Source organism: Motacilla alba, chromosome Z (assembly GCF_015832195.1).
Source record: "Motacilla alba alba isolate MOTALB_02 chromosome Z, Motacilla_alba_V1.0_pri, whole genome shotgun sequence".
NCBI classification, from domain to species: Eukaryota; Metazoa; Chordata; class Aves; order Passeriformes; family Motacillidae; genus Motacilla; species Motacilla alba.
Window position 1 is genome coordinate 23,054,261 of NC_052046.1, and position 14,034 is coordinate 23,068,294.

Consider the following 14,034-nt stretch of genomic DNA (forward strand, 5'->3'; position numbering starts at 1 on the left):
TTTTTCAGGCTCAGGACTACTGGAAGCTGAGTTCATGCCTCAGATTGAAAACCTGTTATGTCAGGTTGGAGAAAGAGTTCTTGGTGCTTAATTTTAATGTAACTTATTATGCATCAGGTTTCTAGAACACTACTGAAAGAAAAATCATATTACAAGAAGTTTGGATTGTTTATCAATGACATTTACAAGACAATACTCTTAGGCATTTGTGTAGAATCTGCAATATCAGTACATTTTGCATATATGAGAGTCTATTAGCAATATACAGAGTATGACCAAAGCTTTCAGTAGCTTGATATTTCTCTTATACAGACCTTGAATTCCATTAAAAAATGATTTTCAGTGCATCTCTTGTCTTTTTCATGAACATACTAGTAATCTGAGCCACAAGAGGGCACACAACAAGCATTTGGCAGCCCAGTGGCCACAAATGTATGTAACTTTGTAAAAAACACTGCAAAGTATCTTGTGTAAATGTTTCAGAAAGCCTAGAAAAGTTAATGTTTGTTGGAACTACAAAATTACAGCTTGTTGAGCAATGTAAACCTTTTTCCCCTCAAAAGCATATGTACACATGAGTTTTGATGAAAATGCTTATGTATTTATCCATAAAAATACATCTTCCTTTCCACTGAGCCTTAGAAATTATTTCTTAGTACAATTAACTTCTAAAAGCTGTGTCCATGCTTATATGTGTACATGCTTGTATATGTCCATATATTGTATAGTTGTAAACATCTATGAGTGGAAAGTGAGAAACCATGTAATTACCAGACACTAGGTAAGCAGATTTGTAAAGATGGTATGAATTCAGGAGGTGAAATAGTTTCAGAAAAAAATATAAGTGAACTGAAAATATATATGAAAAAATATAAGTGAACTGAGAAGCAAAAGCCTTCTATGTTCTCTCTTTTAAGCTCTGTCTGTTAATTTTCTTATGCTGCACAAAACTTTCAAATATACAATGCTGTAACCAATGAATGTAAGTGGACAATTTAGATCTGGAGTAACGTGTTCCATGATTCTGTAATTTTGACATAATTGCATACAGGTATAAATTCAATGTGCAAGTACCTAATCACTGCATGGTGATTTTGAAGACATAATTCAGACAGGAAAAGGCTATTAATCCAACAGCTGTGGCATACTTAAAGCTAAAACTAGATCAAGAACTGATAGCAGAAGTTCACAGCTAACATTCCTGATAGGAATTTTCAACTACATTTAATAAACCTTCAGGTAATATTTAAGTGAAGCTCTGCATTACTATTTCCTTCTCTTCTCATATCACAGTCCCATGTTCTTCTACCTCAATAACCATTTGTCTTATTTTTGCCACTTGTACTCCCACAAATTACTCTGACAAATTCTACAAGTCTATGGTTTTCTTTTTTCTCTATTTACTCTAAGAATACTTAAGTAGTACACATAGTAAGTAATACGTAGTAGATATACATGGTAAAAAAAATAGTTTATTGTACTTAAGGAGTTCTTAGTGCTAATAAAGCCTTATTTTATAGATTTATACAAAGAAGCAACCTCTTGCCTCAGAGAACAAGTAGATAGTCTCAAAAGAAACTAGAATAGATCTACCTTACGAACTGTTGACTTGGCCTCCTATAGATTATCCCTTCCTACACTCTATGTGCCTGGTACACAAATATAAGACATAGCTAGCAACCTCTTAATGTAAACAAAACCATGTTTGGAGTCAAAGTTCAAGTGCTGTCTCTGTTACAACTTGAAATAAATAGGCACGGTCTGAAAAACAGAGACAATTTCTAAGGACTGCTGACAGGAGTTCTCAGATCTTTCTGTAGAGAGAAGTGGGTGTCCATTTTTGTCTGGTTCAGACCCAATTCTCCACGAGCCTACTCTGGTTTTTGATGCTTTAAAAATTGGAATGTAGAATCCTCTCTGGTTCTGTATGACTGAGATATGTTCTGTCTCAAATCAAATCATAGGATGAGCACCAATAGTTCCTGTGACAGTTTATGGTAGTAATAAGAGAAATGGAGGTAGTCAAGAATATTCACACTGGGACTTTCCCAATCTAAACCATGACTTTCAAAAAACAGTGCTACACAGGAAAAGAAGCTGTGAGAGATCATAAAAAACTAAAACACTGACACCTATAGAAGGCAGCTATCGAGGACAGCTACCTTTACAGTAGCCCCACACTCTTAATAAATCCTTTACTGGTAAAACCTTTTACAAAAAGGATTAAATAAAAATACAAATCAAAAAAATTGCTTGGTATTGCCTCAGTTTCAATCAGAAAAGTGCAAGTTGCTGAAAAGCAAGCAAGTAAAAAAGCTGCTTCAGAGAAATATGGCAATCCCAACCCCCCCCCCCCCCCCCCCGACTTTTTTTTTTTTCTTCTCTGCAAGATAAAAAGTATTGATTGTGAACAGGTAACCTTTTGTAAATTGGTTCAGTTCTAAGGAGGAAAAGGTTGCACTCCACTAGCGTATGTCAGGAGATGGATTGAAGGCTGGTCTAATGAACACAGATTATTACTGAAAGACTAGAGGAGACAGAAAAGATAGACGTAGGAAAACAGAATTGTAAAAAGGAATTAGGAGAAACTTTCCTCAGAACACCTCTAACTATCCTTTTATATTTCTGGCCTTGCATATGCACACAGTTTGCTTCTACCGTCAGCGTGGTGTACTGGCATTCGTAATATGGTCACTAAAAGGGTGTAAATGAGCTGATGCTCTACGCCAAGCTTTGCATTCTAAGGCGACGGCAGAGGCCGGGAATGCCGAGGCGCGGCGCGAGCCGCGGCGCCAGCCGCAGGCCCGCCTGGCCCTTCCCCCCGACCCCGGGGCCGCGGCTCCGGCCGCACGTCCGGGCCGGGCCGCCCCGCCCCCCGCCGCGTGACCGCCCGGCTTCCGGGGAGAGCGCCGGGGAGGCAGCACCGGGGGTGTCGCGACGGCAACTTTGTCGGGGCGGACGAGCGGGCAGCGGCGGCATAAGGGGCACCACCATGTCCGGCAACGGGCTCACTTACAGCGAGCAGGGCGGAGAGGCGGCGCCCGAGTTGGCGCAGGAGGTGGCTCCCACCGTGACCCCCTCGGCTCCCGCGGCCTTCGGGCTCTTCAGCAGCGACACCAAGAAGTAAGGAAGGGAGCTCGCTGGGCTCGCGGGCGAGCGGGGCTGGGCTGGGCTGGCGGGGCATCCCACGGGCAGGGACAGTTCCAGCGGCCCTGTCCGGAAAGCCGCGCCTCCGGCTTGACTCCCGTCGTGACTCCGCGGAAAAGTTCGCTTGTTTGCCTTTAAAGTGTGCCTAGATAGTGGCTTGTCTATAAAGTGTTTATTTTGGTTTGTTTGGAAAACTGCTTATCGTTTCTCCTCTATTTCGACAGCTAGCCGTTGTAGAATCGTCCTAATTTTGCCTTCAAATGTGTATATATGTATAAAAGTGTTTGTATAAAGAAGTGTTTGTGATAGTTACGGCTGGAAATGTAGTGCCTCAGGGCGAGGTGACCAGCTCGAAGTGGGTGTTAACAGTGTTAACAGTGTCTTGGTCAGAAGTCAAAATGAGGAAATGGAGAAGGTAAAAAAAAACCCAGCCAAGTGCATTGGTACAGAAAGCTTTCAGCTCCTTAAAGTAAAAGTGGATTGGAGAGGAAGAATGTCCAAATGGAAGGATCAAAAGGTTTGCTAAGCTGGAATTGTATTCTACAACAAATTGGAAATCTATTCCAAGAGCAACCAATAAAAAGCACCATAAACTTAAGGTCTCATGTACATTAGAAAATCAATTGCTGCGTCTTCAGTTTGATTGTTCTGCACAAAGAGAACATCTATGCTCTGGAAGCCTCGACTGATGTGTTTATTTGTGAGCCACAGCAGAGTAAATCATGAAAACATGAAGCTGCAGGCACTCTAATGCTTAGCTCTCTGAGGCAGTACCTGATGGGCCTCCTCAGTTTGCCAGATGAGTCTAATTTCTTTTTCCCCTTCTATTTTGCTAAATACTTCCCTTTTTCATTCCAGTTCAAGTTTTCTCTGCTCTAGTATAAATGTGCTTCTATAGATCTTTGTGTTTTAGCTGATTTACGTTGTTTGCACCTTCTTTCCTTATCCCCTTCTGTAGAAACAACTTGGCACTTTGTTTCCAAACTATTATTTTGCTACTTTCTTTTTTCCACAGGGTGGAAGGTATGCTGTTCATTGAACATGGCCATAATTTTCTAAATACCTCATAAACTTAGGACTGTTTTGCAGATGGCGTATAGTTCTCTGTTTTATTAAATGCCGAAGCTGAAATGAGTGATTCTACCCGAGGCTCCCCAGTGATCACAGGGAAATACAGCTCTGTGGTCCTGAGATGTTTTCTACATGTGTATGTGTATGGATGTCTTTTAGTATGGAAAAACCAGCAGCTTGTGCTATGTGAGCGTGCTAAATTAATTAATCGCTCCTCTAGACTTGCTCTTACCCTTACAGGAGTGTAATCCTCTAGAGGAATGACTTGAGAGGAAAACAGACATTGCTGTCTGTGGTCTTTTGTAGCTGACAAGCAAATTCTTGCTGAAATAGGATGTTATCCAGAATTCACTTAAAGCAGTTCACTTCACCTTATAACACTTGCGCGGTTAAGCTCTGAGTATGGATTGGGTAGTTGAGGATCAGACACTGTGCAGCGAAGGTGATTTGTGTAGTGTGAAAAACTCACTGGACTGCAAGTGGGGGTTATTGTTAGAAAAGCAGACTGTGTGACACTCTAGTTGGAAAATGCAGTAGCCATTCATCAAACATATACATTGTATTTCTAATAGCTCACTCTAGTAATAGCGCAAAACCTGCTCATCACAAGGCAATTTAAGAGAATACAGAGAAGTGCAGGATGTGTCCTGGCATCTTGTGCACGAAGGTGTGGGTTTAGGGTGAAATGAAAATTATGGTTAGAGTTTTTTAAAGGTTGTTTGCTGATCTCTCTAGATTGTCTCTCATCATTGCTGATATACTCATGTCTGATATTATTGTGTTGTTTCAGTGCTTGGCAAACTTTTTTTGTTGCTGAGGAAGGGGAATTCTTCCTTGGGTCTACTGATGATACAAGAAATAGCCCTTCTCAGTAGAGGGATACATATATAGTTTATGGCCCAAAACATTAGTGTAGTAGTATTAGACCAGAACCCTGTGCTTGCTTGTTGCCAGTCAATCAGAACAACATAATGTAGTTAATGTGTAAGTATCAAGATAGTATTGTAAGCACTTCATTGAAAAAGTTCCAGTCTTTTTTCTTTGTGTTGTCTGTTTTCCCCTGTTTGTCATGAAGAAGTAAGCCAAAATGGTTAAGAAAATAATGAAGTTGTTAGGATAAGTTGTCTTTGATCTTGAGACTGTAGAGCCCACACAGAGGCACAAATTGTATTGGTAGACTTAAATCTGAAATCCAAAGTTAGTCTAAATAAATTATTTGTCCTGTTTTTTTTCTCACATTTCAATAGGAGTTGAAGTTCATATCATCTGCTGAAGTTCATATCATCTAAAAGCTCTGAGTATCCCTTGGTGTAAAAGCCTATGTGTCATTCTTCTGCTAAAGCTGCCTTTTTTACCCTTAGAATTCAATGATCTATTCACTAACTTTCAATTATATAATTTCAATTCGATGAGTGAACATAGTATTTTTGGTAGGTGCTCGTGTTGTAGTTTGGTTCAAACGTGTGCTATCAGTGTTGAAAATATCTTAGTTCATCAAAATTTCTGTCTTGGTGACATCTTTATTCTGACAAAGTGTAAAGTTTTACTGTTAGAACGTTATTAAAAATAACTGTTTATTTCATGATCTTTTATCTTAATATGAGCAAGGTGCATTATGTTGCACGCACCATGTGCAAACATTGTTTCTCATTAGATAATACACTGTATGTATCCACTGCAGTGAAAGAAAATAGAAAACATAAAAATAGGATTTTGGTCTGTTTCTGTGAGATGACTGTACATGTTCAGGACAAAAGAGAGGAGGTAAGGAGGAGGGTTTTGTAATCTCTCTGTAGTATTACAACATGTACATAAGAAACTGATTTCCTACTGGTGTTGACTAAATTAAAACTGTTCTTGAATAAGAGATTTCATAACAAATGTATTATACTGGTGCTAGCTTTTTCTGTGTGTATTTAATCCTGACTAAAGAGGCAAATAGAACTTGTGTTTTCGGTATGTAGTGCTGTTAAACCCTGTGGTTAGTTAAATGAATGAAGTAGATCTGGTGTTCGGAGAATGGAATTTTTTGTGTTCTGTTAAGCATCTCAATAACTAAATGATTGAAAGATCTTACATACCTGAGATGAGTCAGTCTGGACCTTCTTGTGTGGAAAGGGCCCTGTTACACAACTGGAGATGCCTTTTGCTCTCCTTCCTCTCTTCCTCTTTCACACTTGTCACATGAAGTGGCGTGTATGGTATTTCTTTATAAAACTTGTGTATTTATATTTTAAGAATGTATTTGTGTGTCCAGGTTGGCAGTTTGACACTTGTCTGTGAACTGGAGTATTCTAGATATTCACATGTCCCACATGTTTCAAAAAATAGAGAAAGGGTTAGATTCTCGTCCCCAGAGTAAGGGAAACGGTCTCCAGAGAAGTCTTTGCCCATAACAGAAGCTTTCAGCAGAAAATTTTCAAGAGCTGTTAGGTTATGTGAATCTTACCTACAAGCTGAATCCAGCATATGGGCCTCAAGCTATTTCTCCTACTTCTAGGTTGATGGACTCCATGCAGTAAACACTGCCTAGCTGGAATCTCAAAATCTCCTGTTTAGTGTAGAGAATTACTATGTGATTCACATCACCTAAATTAATAGAATATTTTTATAGTTACATTATGCTTTATTACATTACTATTACTCTAAGTGGAGGAGTGAAAATTCTAACCACCTTTCAACATGTAAGAGTACCTGGAGAGCTAATTAGAAACACAGAATCCCTGTTAATTGCATATATTAGGCTACAACTATAACTGCCTACAGCTAATTGCAGGTGGACAGAGGATTTTAATCTATATTAATTACATTTTAAACAAAAACTTGCTTGCATGTAAAATTATAATATAATAACTTTTTGTACTTGGAAGTGGTACAATTCCAGCAATAAAACTAGTTATTGCTTTAGCTGATAAAATGTAACAACTTAAGAGGTGAACCATAGGAGTAACATCAGTAGATGTCAATTGTTAAGTACAGTATTGAAGCAGATGGCAAAATTTATAACACACATTTTCAACTGTACTGATTTGCATCTTTAAAATATTTCTGCCGAGCCAAATATGTTTGTAATTTATTAGATTTTTTTGTTGTAGGTCTGGCTTACATGTTTTGTTGAGCCATTAGTCAGAAAACTCGGCAGTGTTGCAAACTCATTTTTCTTTGCAGAGATTTGCAAGCCTGTTTTGCAGAGAGCTGAAGGTGGTGATTTCATTAAGATACTCATTCCCCAAGTCTCTGTGCAGAAGACTTTTCCAAACCCATTGGAGCTAAAAACTTGCTTTCAACAGCTGCCAGAGGTGTTCTTGGAGTCTTAAATTGATCTAGTTTTGTCTTGGCATATTCTGTTCAACCAGTCATGGAGAGATTGTACATAGATTGCCATTTGTGAAATTCTTGGAGGAGACTCCAGCTCTAATATTCAAACTTGATGCATCCTGTAGCTCATTGGCACAACTACTTTCTTTCTCCATCTGTTAAAATGGCCCTATGCCCACTAATGTGGTTATATGCCAGTTTCGGTAGGATGTACAACCCAGCAAAGATGAATGGTTTGTATGAATTGATGAGTCTACAAGATAAAATCTCTAGTCTTTACAAGGATAGGAGCAAAATGCAGTGTACAAATGTGGGCATGCTATTGCAGAACACTTCTCCAACTGAAATCTGTCAGATCTGAAGGGAAGTCCCACACAGTAAATATGTTCTTATTGCCATGCACTTGGCACATATGAGGATGCAAGCAATAAACTTGGTTTGCTGTGGCTCTCTGTAATGTAGTCACTATATTTTTGTGGCTTTTTTATTTGCTTTGAATGGCAAGTTTTACAGTTTTAAGGTCTTCAGTGTGGTTTCTGCCTATTCACTGCATTGTCATTTATTTGCATTAGGCATTTGCTTTGATCTGCATCCTGAAGGGTATTAAATAGACATATCTACAGCTGTTACAAGGCTGAAATTCCACATATTTTTAGTTCTCCTTTTTTTGAAGGCTGTTCTTGTTTGTGCCTCCCCTTGATAGTTTTGATACTTGGAGGAAACTAGAATAGTTTTTGCGTTCTGCCAGAAGATGAGCAGTGTTATGATGTTGTTAAACAGTGTTTCTGAAACCTGGACATACATGTAAATATACTAGCACTTGAGTAGGTTCTGGCAACACCACCTCTGTGGTGGTATCTTTCAAAGGAGCCTTTTCTCAATATTTTTTGGGAAAGCTGGAAACACCAGGAGCTGGACTCGATGATCCTTGTGGGTCCCTTCCAGCTAAGAATATTCTGTGATACTGTTTCTCACTTATAATCCCTTCACAAGTATCAAAGGCTGCAAAGTGATCTATATATGTCTGCAAATTCTGAGCACTAGCTTCAAGAAAGGCTCTGAGTTGACACAGCCATTTAAGTGGCAGCACCACTTCTGATGACACTCTTTCTGCCTTCAGAAAACTGTCTTTCACTGAGGAAGATTTCTCTCTGGCAGAAGTTTCCCTGCCATATTGGTGGTGTGGTACTATCAGAAATGGTTATATGCAGTGCAATTACAAGACTGAATCTTTTCATCCTTTCAGACAACATTTCTTGTTGCTGGGTGAGTGTCTTTAACTACTCTACTGACAACAGATAATGTTAGCTCAAATCACAGTCCGATCCAGAAGGGATTTCAAACTGCTTTGTCATACTAGCTGCTATCTGGTCTGAGCTTTTGAAATATAGGTAGTTTACGTATCTGCATTGATGATGGTGGTAGCAGCAACTTAACAGGTGTTGATGCACTGAGTTGCTCAAGTGTTGCTCAGGTGGTACCTGTTCACGACAGAGAATTGGGAGATGCTTTATTTAGTTTTTAACTTTACACTTTCCTGTTTCCTTGATGGGAAGGAAAGAGTGTAACTAAACATCCAGATTGCAAGTGCTTTGAGAAATTAGTGGCAAAGTTAACAATTAAATGAGTTAAATTATGCTTCTGGTCAGACTATAACTGATTTTGTTCTCTGTGGCTCTCACCCTTACAGGATACTACAATTATTCTGGTTTCCCTCACATCTCTAGTCTGTCCTTTAAAACTGTTTAGTTTGCTTTTTGCATAATGTGCTTCTTTTTCAGATTGAAAAATGAGGGATGGCTGAAAAATAAATAAATTCTTATCTCAATTTCTCTTTAAACTGTAGAACAGCTACACTCATAGCCATATGATTCAAGGCTTCCTTGAAGTAGTAGTTGAATTCTATGTTGTGAATTAAAAGTAAATATAATGTTATAATGGAAGTGAATGGTAGTACTGAACAGTACCACAAGATGTCATTCAAACAGTTTATGGCATAGACCAAAACAGAGTGAAACTCAGATTTCTTAATTTCCTGCTAGAAGAAAACCCTAAATCAACAAAATTAACTCAAATTGCAGCATGTATTTGCTGCCAGTTAAGCTTCCATGTTTTATGGGTCTGAAATCAATTTGCAGTTCCTCTTTAAATGTTAAATTCAAACTTGTTTAGAGTTTACACAAGCATGACCTAGAATAAACCAATTTATTTGAAGCAATTTGCAATACCAGTAAAATGTCAAGAAAAAAAATTAATGTTTTCAGGAAACATGGAATGTTCCCTTGGACTTCATTACTACTCAGGTGCCAAGAGTAAAGGTTACACTTCTCTGTTAATGTGTATTTTCTGCTTCAAACTTGGTAACATCCACAGTATTTTGAATTTCATGTTGAAGGCCAAAAAAAAAAATTTCATATGCTGTGGCTAAAAGTATGTCCTGCCAACTGAAGTCTCTTGAATGCAAGAACAGTGCAATTGATACTGTGTAACTGAAATTATGCAGTGGATGGAAAACTTGAAACAAGAAATGCATTGTTAAAACTCAACTGAGTGAGACTTCTGCAACTTCTGTTGTATAAGAGTTTTCTTCCATAATATTGAAACTGGTGAAGCTTGCTTCCTCCCCAGTGGTGGATTTGTTTACCACTTCCCAAATCTTACCTTACAGTGCTATAGTGCTATTCTTACATGTGAAGATATTCTGTCTCACCAGGGTTTATTTGTTTAGATTTCACTCTCCTTTCCTTGAGGGGATTACAGCTGTTGCCGAGGTTCTTGTTGCATTGCTAGTCGGGCTTCAGTTGTAGTTTTGATACTCATGAATCTTCTGCTTAATTACTATGAAGGCTAATGGTTAATGGGTGACTTCTTTCAGTAACTGGCATGTCAGAACTGTAGCAAAACTTGAAAATCTGTGGATTAAATCTTATGGTGTTGATAAAACCCATAGAAAATAAATATGTATTTTACCAGAGTGGAGCAATTCTTGGCAATAGTTGTTCGGAATGTGGCGATGCAGTGCCAAATTACATGCCACAGATTCTGGATTAATATTTTAGTATAACTGGGAGTTTGTCATAGTTCCTATGGGAAGATGAAGTAACTGAGACAGAGGCCCAGATTTATTGTTGACATAGCTGTTTAAACCTCATTGATGTATAGTTATGCCTACCTTTATTTTTCTGTAGAAGTGGGTAACATTGCTCATTGGAATGTGTAATCCTAGTCTTAATCTCAGTGAGATGCCTGTTTTAGTGACCAAGTGTGTGCTAACACAAAGTCGTATGGGATATTCAGAATTTTTCTTTGGATGCTTTTGCCATAATCAACATGCAGAGTAAGGGGATCAAAGTGTTTTCTGGCATAGGATTCCAGGCTTTTAAGACATAATCTTGTGACTGTCAAGATCTAAGGTTGGTTTTTTTTTGTCTTTTCTTTAGTTCCTTACTCTCCATATACTTACCACACCCCCTACACCCACCATCCTCTTTTATCTTGGGGCAGTTGTAAGGATGTGGCTTACTGCTTTTTTTAATGGCAGGGGAATAGAAGCCACAAGAAAGAACATGAGAACTAGAAAAGATAACTGGTGTTCTTTGTTTCTTTCTGGTAGTAACACCTATAAGATTAATCCAAACTGGGAGGTCTGTCACTGGTCCTATGATACTCATACCTTTATCGTAACTATAAATGGTAAAAAAGGTTTGAGGAAAGCAGTGTTTTCATGTAGAAAGAAAAAAACTGTGTATATCTTAAATGCTACAAGTATAAAATAGAAAAACAGAAGAAAGTTAGAAACTGACTACCTCTGCTTAACATTCAACCAGTGTTTCAAGGAGAACATATTTTGGATGTGTTTTGTGATGTCCATCATTGCAACATGTGTCATTGCAAATCTGTCATGTGTGATACCTGATGCGAAAGTTAGATGATGAGTTTGCATTTCTAATTTATACTACTTTAGCTTTTAAATTCTAATATGTAGGAATACAAGCCTGTGGTACTAAAGATTACAAAGGCAGCTGGGAACTGATTTTTTAATACATTAATAATTAACTTGTTGCCTTTTATGGTAGATACAAGTACTAACGATCATATTTCATAGCACATACTTAATATTTCATATGAGTATAATATTTCTAATTGTTGTCTATACCAGTGCTTTCAGCTTGCAACTTTTGAGGACAGTGGGCCTATATTGAAGTAGATGTTAAGACACTAGATTGGGAAGCTTGGGAACTCAAGGGAAGTCTGTTGAGTTCTTAGAATACAGAGAGGTGGAAATCTTCCTGTTTTTCTGGGGGTTTTTTGCTCTTGGAGAGTCATTTTACCTCTTCTTACTGTTAGGGAAAATGGCTGAGACTATATACTCTGCCAAAAGTTTGGTATTTTTTCATCTGCTGCTGTTGGGACCATTACTTTCCTGCTTCATATAGTTCCACATCATTTGTCAACTATCAGATTAGGCTTATTTAAACCTGATGTTGCTCCTGAAGTAATAAAGTTTATATTTCAATCTTCTATAATATGTACCTAGCTCTGTGAGGGTAGAGTCTCTCAAAGTTTTAGCAGGGAGAGGCAAAACCCTGCAGCTGAGGGTTGCTTGCATTTTCCTGAGCCTCTGGCAAGTGAAGTAAGTGATAAAGAAAGTATTTGTCTAGGATTGTGTATTGAGGAACTGTCACCTCAGCATAACTAATGAGTACAGAAACATGAACCCTAGTGTGACTGCAAAGCTTACATTTATGTTTACATTTATTTCTATTTAGAGGGATTTTATTAAAAGATTGAAATTTCTTTAAAACTTCTTAATGATCAAAAGATGAAAATACTTGTATTGTACAGTATATTACAAAAGACTGAAATGCATTTGCTTTTCCCATTGTTCATTGAGGCTCTGGTATGAGTTTTTTTGGAGGGAAATGACCTTTGAAATCTGCATATGGTATTTGTTTCTGGAAGTAAAAACAGCAAGGGAGTGCATATCCTGTTACTTTGTAAGATTTTCTTTCTTTTTTTAGAGTAGACCTCACTCTTGGCAGGCAACCTTGGTTGAGTTCAGTGATTTTTTTGATTAGTTTTTTACATACTTCACTTAAAAGAATGGAACAAAACTCCACAATGCTGGGCAAAATAATTGAGGTGTCTTGTGCTATTAAGTCTGCTCTTAAAGGGAAAAACTTTGATGTTACACTGAAACCATGTCTAACTGTAGAAGAGAAAAGGCTTGCTGCTGCTGATCAGTGGGGATGTATGGAGCAATATTTTACTCTGTAAGTATCTAATATTTGCTAATCCTGGATTATAATTTGTTAGAAAAGGTATTTAAAAACACAGACAAACTATCTATTCAAGTAACAATTGATTTCCAAATTGATTCATCAAGAACTTGTTGTTTCATTCCTATTTTTCTTTCTTTATTTTTTCCCCTGCTGCTTTGCTTGTATGGAAACAAGGCTGGTTGAAAACAGCATATATAAGTTTCTGTGGTTTATATCTTCCCAGCTAACAGTTCAAAATGTTTTAATTTGAAGTGTATGATAGAATATTTTTATAAGGATTTAGAAGTAGAGCTCATCAATAAACACTTTTTCTGTCTTCACATCTTAAATTCGCATTTTTATTTTTTCTTGTTGTTTGTTACATTCTGGGAGACAGTCTTCAGCATGTACTTGGATCTTGTTCTGTGTAACTTCCTCCATTTTTGCTACTTCATCCTCAAACTCAAATTATTATTTCTACATTTTCTGCTTTGTTGAACATATTCTTTTTTTGTTTGTTTTTTTTTTGTTTGGTTGTTGATTAGTATTCTACTTTCTATTGGTTAATGAATTTCTCGCTTCTCATCGTAACTGGTCCACATGCTCAGCCTTTCTCTTATTCTGGGTCAGTGATTTTTTAGGTTGGTGGTCAGTGGTCAGTCTCCCCCTGCCGGAATTGCTTTTTACCCAGTTGGAGCTGAGTCCACACTATTGCTGAATTGTCTTTATTAGTTTCCTCTTTATCTTGGTGGTCCTGCAAAACATCCTTGTGACCCATCAAATTTGCATTCTTGGTCTACCTTCAGGGATGCATCCTTCTTCCCAAGCTTTGCTAACCTCACCTGGGGTCTGAGATCATTGAAACATGTCAAGCCCTAAACCTTAACAAGGCAATTCTACAGACAAGTAATTAGTCTTTCTAACAGAGACCTCACTGCGAACTTGCTTGGTAGTTGCTATCCATTTCATAGATTGAATCTCATTTGTTGTTGATTAGGCTTGAAAGTATACAAAGATGAAGCATCAAAGAGCATCCTTGTTTAAGAAAATTTTTACATATTTCACATTTTGCAACAACAGTAGGAAACTGGACCAGGAGCATAGGATTAAAAGCAACTTTCTAAATCAAGTCCTGTCTTTTGCTGTGTAACTTTTCTTACCATGTTGTACAGAGTCCTGCACAGGGAAGAATTATGACTTAAGCAGAAGGAATTAGAGGTTTCTGAGTTTCTGTATC

At 37.9% G+C, this 14,034-nt stretch overlaps 1 protein-coding gene across 5 annotated transcripts in view; it reads left to right on the forward strand.

Moving 5' to 3' along the window:
* The first annotated feature begins 2,863 nt into the window (after window positions 1–2,863).
* Window positions 2,864–14,034, forward strand: part of AP3B1 (adaptor related protein complex 3 subunit beta 1) — a 153,228-nt gene continuing 142,057 nt past the window's right edge. For all 5 annotated transcript variants that reach the window (XR_005255446.1, XR_005255447.1, XM_038125180.1 and 2 more), the window contains exon 1: window positions 2,864–3,123. Coding sequence is in view for 3 of the 5 variants with exons in the window: in XM_038125180.1 (XP_037981108.1) it covers window positions 2,993–3,123 (131 nt within the window). In the remaining 2 variants the exon portion in view is untranslated. The remainder of the gene's footprint in view (window positions 3,124–14,034) is intronic.